This window comes from Babylonia areolata, chromosome 19 (assembly GCF_041734735.1).
Source record: "Babylonia areolata isolate BAREFJ2019XMU chromosome 19, ASM4173473v1, whole genome shotgun sequence".
NCBI lineage: Eukaryota > Metazoa > Mollusca > Gastropoda > Neogastropoda > Buccinidae > Babylonia > Babylonia areolata.
The window spans coordinates 32,487,188-32,501,856 of record NC_134894.1 but is presented as its reverse complement, the minus strand read 5'-3'; the positions used below and the strand labels follow the sequence as shown (position 1 = coordinate 32,501,856).

Genomic DNA, 14,669 nt, shown 5'->3' with positions numbered 1-14,669 from the left:
ATTCCTCACACACACACAAAGAAAAAACTCCACAGACTGCCTATTCCCATCATTTATCTGCAAACAGACGGGCGAACAAAGTGAAATAATGAATTACGAATGCCTTACCTTGTTTAGCAGTAGTGACGGTTGGGGTCAGAACCACTTGCGGGCGACATGTCAGAATGTTGTGTTCCGTGATATTTTGAGACAGGGAGTGGCCGTGACGAGTTTTGGACGTCACAGTCCCCTGTTTGCCGCTGCCGCCCGGACCACACGTCTGGGGCGGCGGCTGTTGACCTTGCCGACGTCCGAAGGCGGTCTGAAAAATAAAAACACCATCTATATTTGGTACTCAAGTCTCCCTCGAAGAAGCACTCTTCTTGTTCAAACAAGCAAGTTCGTCAGCACTCCTCTTCTTTACACAACTCAGTTCCGTCATCTGTCGCTCCGGTACTAAAAACAACAGTTACGCTGTTTCGTGTGCACAACGATATACTTCCTCCTCAAACAAAGACACTATTCACCACACACTGTGTGTATGTCACCACGCGTGCCTTAATCATCCTACAAGTAACACACTCACAGATTCACTTTTCAATCAACACACTTGGCAGCTTGCTTTGTGTTCCAGCAACGAGGCCGTGGCTTTTTTCTTTCTTTCTTTTTTTTTTTTTTTTTTTTTTTTACTTCTCCCCTCAAACAACACAAAAGCACCCGAGAGGACTGCTTCGGTTCTCCAACTAAACTACGTACAACGTGTGAAGGCAACGACTGGCCTCCAGAGGAAACAGCCCAGCCCAGTGAAACACTTCCGTCTGGCAGGCACGTGTTTCACGCCTCCTCTACCACAGCACACACTGGATGGAATCCACGGCACTACCAGTACACGGGCCCACAGACAACACGCGGACGAGGAGCACAACACCCCTTCCCTACTGAGCACGGGAAAGGTGAGAGCGTGGGACGGCAGGTGCTCAAAACTCACACGCACGCAGAAGCGCGCACGCGCACCATACCAGACCAGCACCGACACATAACCACAGAAGAGGAGAAAAGTGTGTTGCAACAAACCCTATGAGTTGTAATGTATCACGAAAGCAGGAAGTACAGCAGGAAGTAGACGAGAAATGAATGAGTCGACAGCAATATCCTTCCTTCCTCTATACATCACGGTGTGTGTAGGGTAAAACAATAACGAACAACAACGAAAACTCTCCCAAACAGTTGGTGCAGACACACACAAACTGAATCTGACACAGAAAAGTACCACAAGGGGACAAAGCGATCAGCGCCAATCTCTCCTCTCCCTCTCTCTTCCGCACCTTCTTCTACTTCATCTCTCACAGACCCAACCAGTCGACAGACACTCAACTGACAACGGGGGTGGTGGTGGTGGTGATGGAAGAGGGCTGGGTTGAAAAACAGTAGAGTGTGCGTGTGTGTGTGTGTGCGTGCGCGCGCGGGGTGGAAGGTGGGGGAAGCTAGGCATACAATGACAAAAAGTGAAACTCATCCTCCCCATCACCCCTCCAGCCAGTGACCTTGTGCGATCTGGCCCAGGCTACTGTGAGTGGAAGGCAGGGTAGTGGAGGAATGTCAACATGTTGTGGGGAATGAACCCCTCCACTACCAGAGTTCAGTTGGCTCTAACACTCTTTCCTCTCTCTCCCTCTCTATCGCACACACACACGCACAAATACACCAGTCTGGCGGCAAGCCAACCCACACACACCACAGGGACTAGCCCGCCACCTTCCCCTCCATTTCCACCCACCTGCTCACTCCCCCCCCCCCCATCCCCCTCACCCAGTAGCCCCCCTGACCTCCCTCCCCTCGTTCCTTACCCCTTCTACCCCCAACCTCACTACAAAGCACAGCGTTGAACGTGATGTCGGTGGTGGAGTGGAGTGGTGGGGGAGCAGAAAGTTGAATCGGAGTTTAGAGGGATGGGCTGAGCTGAAAAGGCGCCATCGCATCCAATCTATCAATGGATCAGGAAACACACACACACACACACACACACACCATACAAAAAAGCCCCGTTCATCCACAGATCGCTGTTGCACTGTTCACAACGCGGCACGCACAACGATGACAATGAACAGGTCCCACTACAGAACTTGCTCATCAATTAGAGAAACCCGCACAATAGTTTCACACAGGAAGCACTAAACAACAGCCACGCTCATATTACAGTAATCGTCGCAACACACACCCTAACTGTCGTTGAAACGGAACAACAAACGACCCACGAATTCAACGACGATAAAGAACACTCCTCCTTTTTTGTTTGTTTGTTTGTTGTTGTTGTCTTGTTTAATTTTTGAAATAATACATACCCATTCACCACTTCAATCAATAACCTTCTTCTTTGCTTCGCTCCTGAACAGAAAGTTAGAGCATAACTAGCTCCGTGTGTGGGGGGAGTGGGGTGTGGAGGGCGATGGGGGATGACAATGACTGAACACCCGTGTCACTGTACATGATGAATGGTCAACCCAGTGGCATGGGCATTTTCTCTTCTCAATATTAGCCATCAACGCGTCTTAAAAACAGCAACAAAAACGTTAAACTGACCAAGAAGAGACAGGAGCTCCAGGTTTTCAAAGTTCACAACGTCGTTAGTTTCCCAAACTGAAACAGCACGCACTAAAGTGGTACCACTTAAGCCTGGTGGTGTACTCTGGCCCGACCCCGACAAGAGGCAACACACAAGGACGGACCTGAGCAAACGTTTTCAGGTCGGGCCTGACCACCAAGATAACAATGGGTGCTGTTTGCTAGGGCTGAGTGGTAGCTACAGGGAGAGAGAGGGATGGGGGATGGGGGGGAGGAAGAGAAATCTGACCGTGGACTGATCAAGGGATCAACAAGGCCGGCGTCTCTCTTTCCCTCCACTTGTCAAGGAGTGGTCGCTGCCCGCTTAAGTCCTGACCTAATCACCCCCACGGCGTCCTGGATCACTCACCGGGCCGGCCCGTTACGGGCTGGTCCAACAACACGGCTTACATAAACGGCTTTATACCGGCCTGCCGCTTTCACCACTCTGTCAGGACTCTCTACTACTGGCCACGCACGACGTCTAGTACAGGTGCGAAGCGAAATGGCAGTGAGAGGGGTCATCCACATCACTTACGTCACCCCGCTCTGTCCACACAACTGCTCAACACCTGCTGTGAAAAGTACTCGACCGCCAAGGACACTGTTCGCATGTAGGTGTAAAAGAGAACGAGTTCATCATCTTCTGCTCAGATCAAGATCCTGAACGCCTTCATCTGACTATATTTATACATCGCCGTGCCGGAAATATGGTTACCCCACGTCTCCAACTTCCAGAAGGCCCAACAGTAATCTGTTTTGATATATATGTCACGGGCAAAGTTACAAACATCACGTTGTGGAACTTTTCATGGAGATCCCGTCGGCTATTTACGAACAATACAAGTGCCATACACCACAGTGAAACTAATCCAGATCCCGGTGGGCCAACGATACAGAACGCCTTTTGTGACGACAACCATTACACATACAATGGCAGTTTTCCTTGTGGCTGCTGTTTACTGGGTTGAACACGGTCGAATCTCCGTGTACCGACTGACACCGCCATGGTTGTGACCAGACTGTAAAAATTCACCGACTGGAAGAACTAATCCATCACACACACAATACAGGGGGTTTGGGAGAGGGGGGTGGGGGGTGGGGGGGCTACGGTGGGGGTATCTCGGAACACGTTCACTTCTCCTTGATACACCATGTGGGCCACACGCCCCCTCCCTCCAAACAATGGACTGTTACCTCACACCTTAGGTGATTATTCAACAGTAAGAGACCCTTACCGATGTTCAGAGTGGGCAGGTTGCTAGTTTCGAGCAGTTCGACTGTCGGTCTGTTGGCGTCAGACAAATCAGCGGCCACCTAACTCGTACGTTGTCGAAGTGTTACAACTGTGTTCCGTGAACGGGGATCACATTCAACACTGTGTGCTTTCTGCTCAAGCGTCGCCGGAAATGAATGAATCGACTGGAGCGTACAATCGCGTAACTTCTAAACAAGTCAACACATACGCACACACACACACGCGCGCGCGAAGTCCATACACACTCGCTGGTCGAGTTACCAATATAGGACACAGTCTGCTGGAGCGGCTGACTTACTACTTACTACACCAAGCCGAACTGTCAGCAACTGCGATCTCGAGTGTCTCTTTCCGCAGTTACAAATGGCAGTCTGCCTGGCCGAGCACGGTCCCTTGCCAAAGCCCCTAACCACAAAGCATTTCAAGTGTCAACGTGTGTGCGTGATGGGCGTCATTCCACAACCCCTTTCCCCACTTGGCAGCTCCCCCTCCCCCCACCCCTCCCCACGAACCAGTCCACCACCGAATAACGCGCGCGCCTTCATGTGTGCCCGGCGCTGTGCAGTTTACAGCAGGTTTGAAATGACGAGGACCGTGCTGAAATGATATGTCGGAAACCTAACTGCATAGATCCCGGTACAGTACAGCCAGGGAGCTGAAAGGTCAAGTGCTGCCTGACGTCACAGACTGACACGACTCAGCGGCCCCTTGTCAGTTGTTTGAACAGTACAGCACACACACACACACACACCACCTTCCCCACTTCCGTTTCAAGGCCCCCCCCCCACCCCCCCAGCAAGCACACGTTGCTAACATCTGAGATAGCTTGCCGCAACCACACACACACGTATTGTGCACACACTCCCCATTGCTCTCACTCGGCCCTTTCGAGTAAAGGGTCATTGGTTGCAAGCTCGTCTTAGTATATCACTATCTTCACTGTTTCAGTCAGGGGAATTAACATTTAAGCGTTACCACACACTGGAAAACACTCTTTTGCCATCGTACTTACGCGGTTGTTTTTTTGTTTGTTTGTTTTGTTTTGTTTTTGTTAGTTTTCTTTCTGTATTCCAGTATTACTTATCAATGGCAAATCATTCTGTCTTCGTTGGTTTAAGTCATATTAACCTTCATGGAATACTGATTCTGGACAGGACAATGTCGACGTTAAAAACACTGCCATGAGAGCATGAACAGAACGCACAACGCCATTAACCTGAAACTGCAGGAAAATTTTATATCAAAATTTATCAATAAAGTAAGTCTGTGCAAACTTTGCATTCACTTCCACCACTGCCACCTCCTCTCTCGCCGCTAACCCCTTTTAATAATCCCTTCTATGATCTACCAAAAGCAACCGGTTTTCGTATAATCCGTTTTCGTGATAAGCTGACGTCAGTGACAGAAAAAGGTGTGTGCGCACGTGTGACTTGGGAAGGGGGTGGGGGGAGCTGAGGCTAACAAGTGAGCCAGGTAAGAACTAAATAAAAACGACAGATGATGACTAAGGGGCCTTGGAGAAACAGCTAGCTATATTTGAAACGTTACACGCACCACCAGTTCCTCCTCCAAAGCAACACAACGACGCGCAGTTTGTGATTATTTCACTTTTAATATTACAATTTAATCTGATCTCTTTTGACTGATTCGAATTGCGCGTACAATCAACAGTTGTCCACACACAAGTACTTTTGCGCGGGAACAGCACACCTTGTGTGGCGGCGTGTGTGCGACCCGCTAGAGCGTGGGCTACCTTTGCGAAGTACAAACAACAGGGTTCTTGATAAGAAACAAGAGACTCCAACTGGCAGTGAAGGCTTCAACTCCAACCATGTCATTACAGCAAAGGCAGGGAAAACTGGTAGGGGGAGGGAGCTGAAGTGGGAGGGGGGCGGGGAGAGTAGGCAGCAAGGCGCCCAGGAGCCAACAAGCAGAGGCCAGCGTTAAAAATAGCGCTCCCCACCCCCCCTTTTATTATTATTATTTTTTTTTTTTATCAGTCTTTTTGTTGTAGGAACGGGCGTGGAGGTTAGAGCACACCGACTCCTGAATGCTGCCACTGTCACCTGAGACCCTCGCCCCCTAATCTCCTTTCAGCCACGTCAGACACCTCCACCCACTCTCTCCCCCTCCCCACCCCATTTTCAGACTGTACAGTGGTTGATCCAGGGTCCCCCACAAACCAATCCCTTTGACCTGCCCCACAACCACACAATAGAAGACACAGGTTTATAGTACGGAGAGTTACATGTTCACTGACTTGATGTACAACCTCTCTCATTCGCCTGGTAACAGACAGGAAACCTTCCTGAACCGCTATGTAATGTTTGGTGTGTGTGTGTGTGTGTGTGTGTGCGTTTTCCTGGCCCACATTAGGTTTGCCAACGATTGAGTTTATGACGACTGATACAGAACATAACTTGCTGATCTCGCTTTATTATTGTAGTGCCCTTTGGGGTCCCATGCCACTTGGTGCAACCCATTACGCCTTCATTTCTCATCGCCCACTTCCAGCTATTATCTTTTTTTTTTTTTTTTACATACTTAAAAAATATATCATTTTTTTTCTTTTTTACATGTAATCTGTGCATCCCCTTCATTAGCAGGCTCTGGGAATAAAGCCAAGTTTTGTAATTTCCAACAGAGCAGCACTGCTGCACGCGAGTGATATAATTTTGAAAGGCACCACAGGGGTAAACAGCCGGACTACTTTTTTTTTTAATTCAACGCAAACTGAACGCAGAAACAGGATTCAGATTTGGGGATAAAGGTGAATGTAATGCGTGCGCACGCACGAACGGTTTAATGTACACGGGGTCGGGGTCACAACGGTAGGCAACTCTTTTCATGTTGAGAAATATGACGCTTATAAACCACCGTCCCTTCCTCCTCCTCCTCCTTCCCTATTCCCTCTCTCTCTCTCCACACACACACACCATTTTTTTAAAAATTTTTATTCCCGTCTGCCTAACGAAAAAAAAAAAAAAAAAAAAAAAAAAAAAAGGAGAAAGAGCGGACCTGACAGGTCGACACGAACATTGTCATCCTCGCTTGGTTGTCACATGCACACAGCAAATCCGCCCCCCCCCATCCCCCCGGACCTCCCATCCTCACACCCTGGCCCCCCTCCCATCCTTTCAAACATGACAAAAAGCGCTGACATAGCTTCCTACGTCCTCTGCCACTACAATGTGTCCGAGGAGGGCAGCACGAGAGGGGGGTGGGGGTGGGGGGGGGGGGGGGGGGGGAATGTGCGCCACTGCCCACAATCCACCTTCACCCCCTCCTATCCCTCCCTTCCCAAACCCTCTCACCCTGGAATGCATTTCAGCCCACCAACGTACACCCTCCCCACACGGCCCCCCACCCCCTCCTCTCCCTCCACCCCTGAGGCTGAGCCCGAAAGCATTGTTGATCCAGTGACAATGCACTGCTGCACCCTGCTACGGCCTTTGATGACACTGCTGCACAACTGCAACCTGCACCTTTCTGTCTATTGTGTGTGCGTGCGTGCGTGCGTGTGTGTGTGTGTGTGTGTTGCGCCAGCACGCGCTTGTGTGCGGTGCAAATACAGGGGGCACATCTAGTCATTGAGTGAATGTTTTGAATGGAGAACATTGTTGTCGCATGTCTGTTTAAAAAAAAAAAGAGCTGTATTTGTTCTTTCTACTACGGGTGGTACAGTAGTTGCTGGTGGTGGTAGCATGGCGGTAAACACCGGCGTATGTACGAAACAAACCACATTATCCACGACAGTGAAAAACTGATATATCAATCATGTTCTATTGCACTGCTGCTGGAGTAAGTAGGTTTCTGCCAAAAGATTATGTTCGTGGGCGGATTAATTTCAAGGTATTCCGAGCACGCACGCGCGCACACACACACACACACACACACATACTGTTCTTCTCTCGTACACCGGCACGGACATGGCAACACACCTAAACCTGAAGCCTACTGGGTTAAGAACCCGAGAACCAGAAAAAAAAAAAAAGTAAACAAAACCGTCATAGCAGTGATGCACATCGAAAGCTCGCAAACTGTGGCCGACTTTGTGCCTGCACCAACACTGAACAGCTGCTGTACACGGTAACATCCGCGCAGGAAGAGGTGTTGATGATGATCACATGGCGAGGGAGTCGAGTGGAAGGGGGTTAGAGGAGGGAGAAGGAAGGTTAAGGTCGAGAGAGACAGAGGAGGGAGGCGGGGGTATACGGGATGGTGTGTCAGTGGTGGTGGTGATGGTGGAAGACTTGTGCCCTCCATCGCCTGTACTGATGGTTGGGGGTGGTGGTGGTGGTGGTGGTGGCAGCTGCCAGAGATAAGGCGCCGAGAGAGGATGATGTGGGTTCACTGTGCGCCCGACTCCATGACTTTTCCACCTCATGCCTGCTGTCTGCTTTTCTCCTCAGCACTCCCTCCTCTGCTATGCCAGGACTCGTGAGCGGGAGAGAGAATGAGAGAGAGAGGGGAGGTGGGGGTGGTGGTGGAGGATTGAAGATAACCTATTCCCTTCGCCAACAATCCCCTAACTATTGATACACAGATCCCTTTTGTCAGATAACCTGACCCAGCTCGTGCTCTAGAATACGTATCGACCCCCTTTGCTCTCAACCGTACTCCATGATGGAAACAAACAAGCCGAGATTGGAAACAAAATCATATTTTACCAAGGTCATATAGCCAGAGGCCACAGTCAGCCTAACAAACAACGGCTACCGGCTGATCTGATCGACTTCACAATCACATCTTCCGATCCTGACTGACGTCGTCGCTCCCTTCGCTTATCAGCGGCAAGAGATAACCACAACGCTTGTATTGAGCAATCTTGCCACTTGGTTTCAGCATAAGCTCTGCGGGCGTTTTTGACAGATCTGACTCTTCGAGGGAACACCCTTTCCAACTGGATCTAACTAATATTACTTGCAGTAGCCTTGTCACGGCCATACCACCTCCAACACAGCAGGGGGTTATGGAGAAGAGGAACCCAATTAACTCGGGCAGACAGACAGCCGCGCAGACACGGCGCGGCCCTTCAATCTGACAGAACAACAGCTCGGCCTTGACCCCCACAGGTGTAGCAGTCCTGCTCTGACCTAGGTTGTGGCGTTTTAAACTGGAAGAGCGTCAGTCATCGCCCCCCCCCCCCTCTCTCTCTCTCTCTCTCTAACACCAATACAGGACAGCTAAGCCCTGAGAACGAGCTGTTTTGTCCCCAAGGGCAGACAGCTGCGACCCGTTTTATTTACTCCTGTATTGTACGGTCCAAAGTCTATGCCCTTTGTTGCTCATTAGTTTGCTTCTATGCTGATGAGTGATGTGAGCTATGTCACAGAGAAACCAACAGAGTAACGAGTGCGTTACATACTGCCGTTACTGATATGAAAAGAAGTCTGACAGCCCAGCTGGGACTGTGTGTGTGTGTGTAAGTGGTTGTATGCCTACCTCAGACACAGCGATAAAGTCGGGGCAACATCTAGATAAAAGCAACAGCTCTAGATAAAGATGCGAAAGGCGCGAATCTGCCGGCGTTTTGACCGCCATATTAAAGTAAAAATTTAAAAAGAGAGAGAGAAAAAAAACAAAACAAAAAAACAAATAAACCCACCTAGCAAAAAAAAAAAAAAAAAAAAAAAAAAAAAAAAAAAAGGCGACAAATCAATACCGGTGACGTTATCTCTCCACCACTACCATCGATCACAGGATCAGTGCCCAACATAGACTACCACTCCCTCCCGCCCTCTCCCGCGGGCCAACACGTTGCTAATCACTGTAGTGTGTGCGTGTGCGTGCGTGTGTGTGTGTGTGTGTGTGTGTTCCCGCGCACGCACGCACGTACGTGCATGCAACATCTCTGTTAGTGGCTCACTCACTATTGATCTCACACACACACACACACACAGAGTAATTACACCAGGGCTTCCTTTCCCGTTTATTCTCCGCTGTGCTCGATTCTCTTTTGTCCGCCTGCCAGGCCTATGACAGACGGTTGCTGTTTACGTCTGGGTCCGTCTGTGTCTCAACGGTGCTTCTTCAGTACCAACAAATAATAACAACAAACAGAAAAATTCAAAACAATAAACTATTTATAGCACCGCTCTCTACTGGTAGTCGACGACAGTCTGACTGACTACCTGGAAAGCTGTCAAGACAGTTTTCAGATGAGTGAGAGAACACACACACACACACACACACACACATCCGTTCATGCGAAGAAGAGGAGGAGGGGTTTTGAAAGAAAAGAAAAGAAAGAAAGAAGAAGAAGAAGAGGAAGAAAAAAAAAAAAAATACGGGTGAGCCACAAGCGACGTCTGCGTGACAATGTAAATAGCTGAGGCCTTAGTCACACGAAGCCAGGACGGACAGAGTTCAGTTGTGTTTTCCTTTTCTTTCTCCCCCCCCCCCCCCTTTCTTTTTTTTTTTTCCTCCAAAGAATAAGGGTGGTAGTGTTGTTATTGTGGAGCGGGTTGTGAGTGGTGGTGGTGGTGGGGGCTATGAAAGACGTGAGGAGGAGGGCCAGGAGGGGTAGAATGGAGGGAGGGAGGGAAAGAAAAGATAGCAAGCTGACTGGTGGTCGCTTGCTGTGCCTGAAGCAAGCTTGCTTGGTGGCTTGTGTGTGTGTGCGTGCGTGTGTGTGTCTGTCTACCTGCCCCCTTATCTCGTCACCCCACACCCTCCCACCCTCATTCTCTCTACCTCCCTTTCCACTTCTTGCACCTGTCATTTGGAGTCCTCCCCCCCCCCCAATCCCTCCCCTCCCCCCTTTTTTTTTGTTCCCTGGTAAGGTCGGCCTACACAAAGGACACCTATTGTCTCACCTGACCTCAACCCCCTTCTGCCCACTACGCCCACCACCCGCCTCCTCTTTTTCTTTTCTTTTTTCCTGGTTGGTCTTGCCTTCTTCGTCCGTCGGGCTTTTCCGCTCCATTACATGTCCCATACCGCGATACTCACGGCATGTAAATTAACTCAACAATTGTAGGTCCAGAGAGAGAGAGAGAGAGCTGTAGCAAGACCTGAAAGCTGGGGGAGGGGAGGGTTAGAAGAGGGGGTAGGGGTGGGGGGAAGGTGTGGGTGCTTGTGGGAGGTATAGGGGACAAGGAAGAAAGAGGAAGAAAAGAACAGGGTCAGGCTACACACATCCTGGCGTGTGTTAACGACACGGGGACAAAAGCACACAGAGACACACGTACGTACTCACACTAAAGAGGCCATCTACCACCACTGCCACCCCCAACCCACACCGTATCTACGGTTTTATCGTGGACTTTCGGTCAGGCCACGGGAACTTTAACCCTGCCCGTGCTGTCAACTCGTCTCCCGTGTTCGCTCGCGAAATGTCGAAATACTCAAGTGGGGCAACTCATGCTTCACACACACACACACACACACAGAGTCAACATGGCTGCACTGAAACCGGCAACACAAACCGCCAGCTACGACCATAAGGAAGTAATTTCAAGTCGAAAATTAATAATAATATTTTTTTTTTTTTTTTTTTTTTTAAAGGCTGCTAGCATTCGTTGGGCTCTGAAATCACGACGACGTTCCAAAAATTTTCCGTGATATTTTTGGAGTCACCTTTTCCTGTTTATACAACAGTTTCAGAGCTTCAGATTTGGTGAGCTTGAATAAATATGATAAATGCAGTGCCCGTTTCACATTATGACGTCATATGCGGGCGGACAATGCCCTGGGAGGGAGGAAGGGTGGTGGAGGGTGGCTGTCAGCATCATGCGGCTGTCTGCTGAACTGGACACGCGGCATTATCTGCCTTGGCCTGATCTGCTTCTAATTCTGGGTAGTTCTTCAATAGTCACGTGTGTGTGTGTGTGTGTGTGTGTGTGTGTGTGTGTGTGTGTGTGAGAGAGAGAGAGAGAGAGAGAGAGAGAGAGTGTGTGTGTGTGTGTGTGTGTCTGCGTGCGAGAGAGAGGGAAGGAAAGAAAGAGGGAGAGAGAGAGAGAATGTGTGTGTGTGTGTGACAAAGAAAACTGGAGGCGGAAGGGAGCTGGAGCAGACAGACATGTATGGATCGATGCTGAGCGAAGCTAGTTAGCTAGCTGGTGGTGAAGACTCGGGAATTCTAATCCAACACAGGACCAAGCCACACACAACCAGCCTGACTGACATTTCAACCAGTCACCGCCTCACATTTCCTCAAAATTACTCTCGGTTTGCCAATATCACAACAATCAAGCCCAGTTCAGTTCACTGTAATGCATAATGCAGTTCACCAGCCAGCTATCAGGACACTGTCTTCCAACCAACACTCCGTAACAGAACACACTGCACACTGGCGGATGGAAGCCGGTTTTGGGGTGTTTTTTTTGTTTGTTTGTTTTTTGATTCCACATCGTCTGGCATTACTCACTCCATCGTTGTCAGAGCACATCTATTACTCTGGGGGGTGGGGTGGGGTGTTTGTGTGTGTGTGTGTGGGGGGGGGGGGGGCGGGGGGAGGGGGGGCGGGGAGGTGAGGCTGATTGCTTTTGTGTGGAGCCCTTCGAGTGTCAGATGAAACCGTTCTTTCCTGATAACCAGTAAATAAAACCGGATTGGATTGTCTTTGTCAACGTGATTTTTAAAGTTGGACGTCTCTACAGCCTGCATATGGATGGACAAGACATTTACAGAACTACAGCGCACGCACGCATGCGCACACACACACACACATATACACTCACGCAAGCACTGCCATACAGCTCATTTGCAAGAATGTACATCACAACAACCATGATCTCCTACCAGAACATAAAAAAGTACGCGACTATAAAATATCCACCTACCGGGTTCTCTGTTCTCGCGCGCTCTCTGTGTGTGTGTGTGTGTGGGGGGGGGGGGGGGGGGGGGGGGGGGGCGCGTTTGAGTTTGTGTCTGTGTGGTATGGTGCGTGTGAGAGAGAGACTGGGATGGGGGGGGGGGGGGGGGGGTTGTTGGTTGGTTGTACTGGACGCGTTTGTCAGGTGAACAAGCAGGAAGGTTGTTTCCAGGTGAGTGATAGTGGTGGTGATGTAAACTGAACATGCCAGCGTACTACCAGTAGTAGAGGTGGGCTGGGCTGGGGGACGGGGGTGCAGGACGGTGGGAGGCGTGAGAAGGAGTGGTGGAGGGGGCTCGGAGGGGGGGTGGGGGGGTGGTGGAGACAGCGTGGTGGGTCTGTGTCAGTATCATGACTGATGGCGGCTGTTTCCTTCCACTCTGTGTCTGCCTGGCCCTGTCCCCCCCCCCCCCCCCCCCACCCCGTCATCTGTCACCCCACCATCCTCCCTGCCCCACCTTCACTTCCCCACGGGACGGACGGTCAGACAGCTTGACACATGCCACAACCTGCCTCCCCTCTCTATCAAAACTCGTCACAGCAGTCATCGTCTTCACATGACCCCTGGTGTGTGTGTGTGTGTGTGTGTGTGTGTGAGAAGTGAGAGAGAGAGAGAGAGAGTGTGTGTGTGTGTGTGTGTGAAACCGGTCATACGACCTCAAGTCACGTTTTTCTTTTCTTTTTTTTTTCTTTTCTATTTAAACATATAATAAAGTGCTGTTTCACCACTGTACGAGCGCGAAGAGTGCGAGTCTAGACTGTGACAAACCGAGATACGATCACCCTAAATACTACAGACACATGACACGACCACGATACACCCTACCGGTACATTTAGCAGAAATCTGACACACGGCTGCAAGCGCGAACTTCCGACCAACAACCAAACTGCCAGGCTAACTTCGTAAGTCTGACCCAGGAAATCAAGCCGTCTCCAACACACCGATGTCTTATTAACGGGTACCAATCCAACCTGGGTGCGAAGTCACACTGTTCCCTCTCCACAGCAACACCCCACTTCACAGCCACCAACCAAATCGCGCAACGCAATCATTCCCAAGTGACAAGACAAACTAATACACCGTCTCCAAAGGTCTCAAACACCGAGCATTTTTCACCGTCAGAGCTAAAGCTAAGATACATGTACATGCATGCATGTAACTCCATGCTGATACCGTCCATGTCCGTGCTTTATCGTAAAACTGAACAACCCGGTGTGTAACTGACTGCCGAGGTATGGTGAATGTGACTGGCTGGCTGAGGTATGGTATGCTGAATTCATGTATGGAACTGTAACATCCGCGTTCTAAAACATTGTGCAAAGATGACCAACAGTCTCAGGGTGTGTCAGCGGGCCTTTTCCCCAATCAGCATGCATGCTGCAAGTATGTTGCCGCTTTTTTTTTTTTTTTCTATGTCATAGCATGATGTGATGTGATGTGTGTGTGTGTGTGTGTGTGTGTGGAGACAGAGTAGCAGACATGACTTCTCGATTAGTAAAACAACAAAAGACACCAAGAAAAAAACCCCGACAACAACAACAACAAAAAAAAAAACAACCCCAAACCAACAAACAAACAACAACAAAAACCCTATCTGTGTTCCGGTCTTGGCTTGCTCATGCATTCTAACCCGTCATACATATCTCTCTTGACAACCCTCTCCCCCCACTACACACACACACAGATTCTTCTTTCTGCCTGACGAAATCCATACAGCATGCACAGCGAAGACGGCACCGTCTCATACCAACCAGTAAGGCAACCTGTTCTACCCACTCACTCAGTCACTGCCAGACCCTGGTAATAACGCCAGCTCTCTGAACACTCTGCTTTCACACACACACACACATTGACACGCATACAAACTGACGTTGACTGACACACGGACCGGCCATGAAAGGGAAGGAGGTGGGAAGAGGAAAGGGGGAGGGACCCCGTGAAAAAATTTCTTTTTTCTTTATGACAGTGCTGGGAGGGGGGGGGGGAAAAAGAAAACCCTGCCGCACCACAC

At 49.8% G+C, this 14,669-nt stretch overlaps 1 protein-coding gene across 3 annotated transcripts in view; it reads right to left on the bottom strand.

Moving 5' to 3' along the window:
* Positions 1-14,669, bottom strand: part of LOC143293640 (uncharacterized) — a 115,871-nt gene that overhangs the window by 35,140 nt on the left and 66,062 nt on the right. For all 3 annotated transcript variants that reach the window (XM_076604747.1, XM_076604748.1, XM_076604749.1), the window contains one exon: positions 109-301. In XM_076604747.1, coding sequence (XP_076460862.1) covers positions 109-301 — 193 coding nt within the window. The remainder of the gene's footprint in view (positions 1-108; positions 302-14,669) is intronic.